Source organism: Leuciscus leuciscus, assembly GCF_965113295.1.
Source record: "Leuciscus leuciscus genome assembly, chromosome: 16".
Lineage (NCBI taxonomy): Eukaryota > Metazoa > Chordata > Actinopteri > Cypriniformes > Leuciscidae > Leuciscus > Leuciscus leuciscus.
The window spans coordinates 37,437,318-37,443,794 of record NC_138740.1 but is presented as its reverse complement, the minus strand read 5'-3'; the positions used below and the strand labels follow the sequence as shown (position 1 = coordinate 37,443,794).

The window sequence follows — 6,477 nt, the reverse complement described above, 5'->3', positions numbered from 1 at the left end:
AGAGTGACGTGAGCAGCGCAGGCACGTTTTCGTTCTGTTTAGCGCGCACGCGGTCTCTTGCCAACCACGTTTTTCATAAACGCGTGCTATACCGTGTAATATTTCCAATATTTGTATAAATGAAAATGACTTTTTCCGACATATTACGATCTTAAATCAGTGCGCACGTGGACAGCCATACTCACGAGAACATGCCCGGGCTTGTCTGATCTTCTGGGCCGGGTAAGTTAACGTTAGACAGGACTTCCTCGCGACCATCATGGACAACATATTTCCTCATCAGCTTTATCCACATCTGTATCTGGATGGTCCGCCTGAAGAAGAGGCGAAACACAATTATGGAGGCTGGGGTTCATACGAGCGCGTGCGTACTGTGGGTGCCGGGCCGGTAAGACGATGCACATCATAATAAAAGTGACAGATCCGTCCTGATGCACACAATACACACACATTAAATATGCATGCATGCATGCATGCTTGTAAATTTTGTATATATTTTAGGTTTGATAATACTTTAGTTTAGGGTCTAATTCTTACTATTAACTAACTATATTGACTAGGAATTTTGCCTCAATAAACGCCTAATTATTGTTTATGAAGAGTAAGGTTACGTTAGTTAAGTTTAGGTACTGGGTAGGATTAAGGGGTGTAGAATATGGTCATGCAGAATAAGGTATTAATATGTGCTTTATAATTACTTTTAAATCTTGATGTTTGGGGACAAAAATATATATTCCATTTAAAATAGTCACTGGGATCAATTTACTCACGAGGCGGGATTGGACACTCAAGACACTTAATATTTTACTATCAGGAGAAAATTTCACCAGTGTTCGTCTTGTCAGAATCCATTGTACATTAAACATATTTTGCTGGACTGTAATACTTCTACCCCTTTGAGAATTTTTTTATTTACTCTTTTGGTACTTTTGAAAAGGTTTTAACCAAGTAAATCAAGATTTAGTTTTGAATTTTTTTAGAAAAAAATAATCTTAAAACATCGTAAGTTTTTATTTTTTATAAAAAATGGCCATAGAAGCTGGAATGGCGTTAAAGAAGAAAAAAAAAAGAATCCTGATAATTGCTTGCAGCAATGATATTATGTGATGATGATAATATGATTATTATGATAATAATATTTATGAATGATTTTCTGATGTTAAGAAAATCAAAATGATTTCATCTTAGGGTTTATAATTGCATATGAAATATTCAAACATGAGCCAAATGAGGATTTGTTCGTTGCAAAAGAATCAAGTAAAAATAAATGTCATAGTGTTGGAATAATCGGCTTTGGTTACTATCTAGATACTTAATAAAATACCCCTTGAAGAATCAGTATGAATTTTGAGATTTTGATTATGATTATGATTATGGTAAGGAGTTACCAAGATATTATTAATGATTAGTTGAAAAGTACAGAAATCAAAATGATTAGATCTCACTAATGTATTATTAGGCGGCACAAAAGAATAGTAGGACTTCTCTAAAAAGCATGGCAATGCATGACAGGTTTTAACAGAAAGATCAAAATAAATGTCAATATCGTTCCACTTATAGCAGAATTATCATAATGTTATGTTTCACATTCTCCACCCTGTAATTGTGAATGTGTATCATGACTGTCTTGATTGTGATTTTACAGTTTGATCCTGAACAACCGTGGGCCCGTCCTGAGTTTGAACCCCAGCACGCTGTGAGCGGTGAGGAATGGCTGCCGGTCAAACCAGCCGTTACCCCTTTAATACCACTATATCAAGGTAAACCTTATTATTAATGGTCTGAAGCTTAGTCATTAGATAGGCTTAAATATTAAATGATAAAACATCCTTAGATCCCAAAATGTAAAATTTTGCATTAGTGCATTTGCTTGGTTATGAATATACGAAGAGTTCAGATGCAAAAGCCTCTAAGTGCCATCTGAAATTTTCTTCTAGAATGATCATTTTTATCAAGCTCGTATATTTAAGTTCAATAATTTCACTTAAATGGCAATGAAGATTACCTATTAATTGTAATTTAAGTGAAATTACTGAACTTAAATATACGAGCTTGATAAAAATGATCATTCTAGAAGAAAATTTCAGATGGCACTTAGAGGCTTTTGCATCTGAACTCTTCATACAGTCTATGTATTTTGGCCATTGGTTATATTAAAGGAGAACTCCGGTGAATTTTTAAGTTAATCTTGATCGTTTTACCTTTGTGAGTTCTGTCTATAGAAAAAAAAAAACTAACCGGATCGGTGCTTGCAACGCGGAGCTGTTACAGTTAATGCCCAGAGCTCCCATTCAGCTAAAACGGCAGTTATGGGGGCATAAACATAAAGGGTGTCTTTGTGCCTCTTAACAGACACAAAATGCAATTAAAATGTCTGTCCAACATGAACAGGGCCCTTACATGACAACAAGATACGTTTAGCAACTTAGCCATTGTTTAAACTCACCTAAATAGTGTTTTAGACGGCTAGCTGTAGTCTCGCGCTGAAGTCCCGTGGGAACTCAGTTGTAGCCGGAAGGTGAGTTTAAACAATGGCTAAGTTGCTAAACGTATCTTGTTGTCATGTAAGGGCCCTGTTCATGTTGGACAGACATTTTAATTGCATTTTGTGTCTGTTAAGAGGCACAAAGACACCCTTTATGTTTATGCCCCCATAACTGCCGTTTTAGCTGAATGGGAGCTCTGGGCATTAACTGTAACAGCTCCGCGTTGCAAGCACCAATCCGGTTCGTTTTTTTTTTCTATAGACAGTACTCACAAAGGTATGACGATCAAGATTAACTTAAAAATTCACCGGAGTTCTCCTTTAAGAAAAGTGCATTGTGGTGGATCTCATGAAGAACATTTATAAGTTACAACTTAACAAAAAATAAAATCAGGGCATTTTTACCAGTGAGAATTCAGTGTTATTTTAGTAATATTTATATAACATCTCTGTGCGACGGAAACCTTGTATCTCCATATTTCGTCTTTTTTCCATATGCAAAGCTGCTAGATCACAGCCCATGTTGCACAGTAGGTTTTTGTCTACTGAAATTTCTTGGAAACATATTTTTTTTGTGTGTTTAGTCAGCAGAACAATCCAAAAACACATTAAACAACAGTACAACGCACTGAAGAGATACATGTCTATCCCTCAAAGCCTCGCTTTCATTCCCATTAAAACTCAAAGATGGCGCTGATGTGAATAAGGTCTATATAGCCTTCATCTTTTAGAACATGAGGTTTTGGACAAATGACAGGAAAAACTAAGCACCCACAAAGCTATTCAGGAAACTTTATAACCTGTAATTTGATAATAAACATATTAGCTTGATTTTGGTAATGTGTTAATGATATAATGACACATGCAAGTGTCTGACATAAAAATCAAAATCAACTTTGACAGCACAGTGTTTATTTAACAAATAGTGTCTTTTCCATTTCCTCAAAAGTTGCGGATTTGAAGGGTTCCGCCCGACAGAGACGGGAAGTAGATAAAATTATAGTATTTAAAGGGCCAGTTCACCTTAAAATGAAAATTTTCATTTACCCACCTTCATGTCATTCCAAACCAATAAAGGTTTTATTCATCTTAGGAACACAATGAAGAAATTTTTTATGAAATTTGATCAGATTTAAATTAGGCTTTTTTTACGCGTAAACTTTTACGCGATCTTGCGGAAGCTCTATCGTGCCGCGTGATGCAAGAATGAACCTTGTTGGTTCTTGTGCGTCAAGCGAACATGCTTGAGCTTCCTTGACAAAATTTGAATTGGGGCTTTGACTTTTGCCCAAAAATCATACTCGAAGTTTGTTTTTTAATATTAATAAAAGCCCTAATTCGAATGCTGTAAACATTGTTTGCTGATCAATATTTATATGTGCGTAAAAGCCTAAAATAAATCTGTTCATCACATTAAGTTTGTCATGCTCTTCAGAAGACCTGGATTAAACCGCTAGATTCATATTGATTGGATGGAAAACTCTCAGATTTCATTAAAAATATCTTAATTTGTGTTTCAAAGATGAACGAAAGTCTTATGGATTCATTTGAATGTTGTGTGAGTCATTGAAATCATTTCTTATTTTTGGGTGAACTAAACCCTTTAAAAATATTGTGAATTGGCTTTAGTTTATCTTCTCAGTTTAATTTTAATTTTAGATTATATTTCAGTTAACAAAAAAAATAATTTTAATAATTTTAGTTAACAATAATAACACATGGTATCCAAAGATAATGTTTTTAATTGTAATGTCACACTGCCAAGAAAAAATGCTTCATTTTCTTTATGCAAGATATTATTTTGTATTTTTTGGGTGGTGATATTTGCATAATTTATTATGTATTTTTTTTTTTATCTTTCCAAGATGCCAAAGTCCCATCTGTTGATCTACCAGATCCAATGGATTTCCCAGATCATGTAAGTTAGGGAAGCATGATTCCCAAAGTCTTTGGATTTGCTCATTTTTGTGACTTTTTGTGAAAGTGACTTTTCATCTCAAAATGTTTTATTTAGTAAAAAAAAAGAAAAGAACTGTTTTGTCTCTGTTTTCCCTTCAGATGCAGTATTTCTACCAGCATTACTTTATGGACGCATTCTCCACAATGGGACATTTGCTCCAGGATGACTTCTCTTTCCAACGTAAACAACCAAAGGTGAGGGAGTCCTGGTGTGTGTGCTCGTTGTGTGGCCAGAATGATTTGTCGTTGTCTTGTTGTTGTTGGCATGTTTTCTAGTGGTCCTGTAATAGTTGTCTTCTGTTCTTGTTTTTCAATCAGGATACTTTGTCAATGCGCTGGTCTATTGACTTTATAAATGGCTTAAAATATAAGAGGTAAGATTATTTTATGTGAATTAAAGTGAAAGTGACGTGATGTGTGGTGTCCCATACTTGGAATTTGTGCTCTGCATTTTACCCATCCAAGTGCAAAACAAAATTAGAACCCTTAAAATAGCATAATAGGGGTATTTAAAAACAAAAATGGTTTTATATTGTCCATTTGAAATGGGTAAAGTCAGAGGGAAAAAAATCATACGGTGAAGTTTCATTTAATAATGCATTAAAAATAATCCTCAGATGCTTCTTCCGCCTTTTAGGTGCGAGTATGCAAATTTCTCGAAGAAGATCCGTCGTATGCACCATCTTCTCAGGGATATTGTGACAGATGTTCCTCCGTCTCTCCTTTCCTCACTCCTCTATGAAGAGCTGACGACTCAGAGAGAACGGCAGCAGTTCAGTGCAGAAACTACAGGGGGCACTCTAGGATTTGTGCAATTACATGGGGACCAGAGCAGCAGAGATGCCTGTCTGATCTATCCCAGGGGAGTCGGGATGGACAAAGTCTGTATCCTCCTACCACAGTTGCAATAGTGTCATAGTTTGTTTGATGCCATGTTGTAGAACTTTATTAAGGGGTTAGTGATCTGAGGGCTGATGCCAATAACTGAGTATTTAACTCCATATTTTATTTTAAACCTGTTTAACCAAATACCTTTCCCCAACCATCCAGAATACCATGGCAAGCACATAGCAACACACTCAAAACCACTCGAAAAAACTGTAGCACACTGAGTTCAGCTCCAACCCCAATTAAACACACCTGAACCAGCTAATCAAGGCCTTAAAGGGATAGTTCCCCCAAAAATGAAAATGATCCCATTATTTACTCACCCTCAAGCCATCCTAGGTGTGTATGCCTTTCTTCTTTCAGCCAAACACATTCAGAGATATTGAAAATATCCTGGCTCTTCCAAGCTTTATAATGGGAGTGAATGGTACCTGATATTTTGAATGCCAAAAAAGTGCATCCATCCATTATAAAAGTGCTCCATACGACTCCAGGGGGAAATAAAGGCCTTCTGAAGCAAAGAGATGCGTTTTTGTAAGAAAAATATCCATATTTATAACTTTATAAACTATAATCACTGGCTTCCAGTAATGGCCGTACGCAAGTCTAGTTCCGGCCAAAGAGTGACCTCTGACCCGACGCATGAGGTAGGATGAAGGAGTAGTGTAAGCTTAGGTGAGAGTCGACGCCTCTCGCGGTTCAAACAAATAGAGCTGGGCAACAAACTCAAGCTCCTCCGACATTTATATTTAAAAATGATCTTTTAAGACTTCTAATTCGTGACCGGTGTTTTGTTTTGCTCTATCCTCTGCGCTTCTGTGTTCGTCGATACATCATGCGTCGGGTCAGAGGTCACTCTTCCACCGGAACTCGACCGGAAGCCAGTGGTTATAGTTTTTTTCCAAAGTTATAAAAAATTATATTTTTCTTTCTTACAAAACGCATCACTTCACTTCAGAAGGCACTTATTAACGCTCTGGAGTCGTATGGATTATTATTTAATGATGGATGGATGCGCTTCTCTGGGCTTCAAAATCTCAGGTACCATTCACTCCCATCATCATCATATCAGCAAAGTCTATTATCGATTGACCTCAAATATTAGTACATAAACCAATTGCACTACATATGTATTTATTAAAGAA

General features: G+C 36.2%; 1 protein-coding gene across 1 annotated transcript in view; it reads left to right on the top strand.

Annotated features, from left to right (window-relative positions):
• Positions 1-6,477, top strand: part of taf1c (TATA-box binding protein associated factor, RNA polymerase I subunit C) — a 24,468-nt gene continuing 17,991 nt past the window's right edge. Inside the window, exons 1-6 of the mRNA XM_082140012.1 lie at positions 1-388; positions 1,646-1,760; positions 4,351-4,403; positions 4,544-4,639; positions 4,763-4,818; positions 5,082-5,329. Coding sequence (XP_081996138.1) covers positions 260-388; positions 1,646-1,760; positions 4,351-4,403; positions 4,544-4,639; positions 4,763-4,818; positions 5,082-5,329 — 697 coding nt within the window. The 5' untranslated portion in view covers positions 1-259. The remainder of the gene's footprint in view (positions 389-1,645; positions 1,761-4,350; positions 4,404-4,543; positions 4,640-4,762; positions 4,819-5,081; positions 5,330-6,477) is intronic.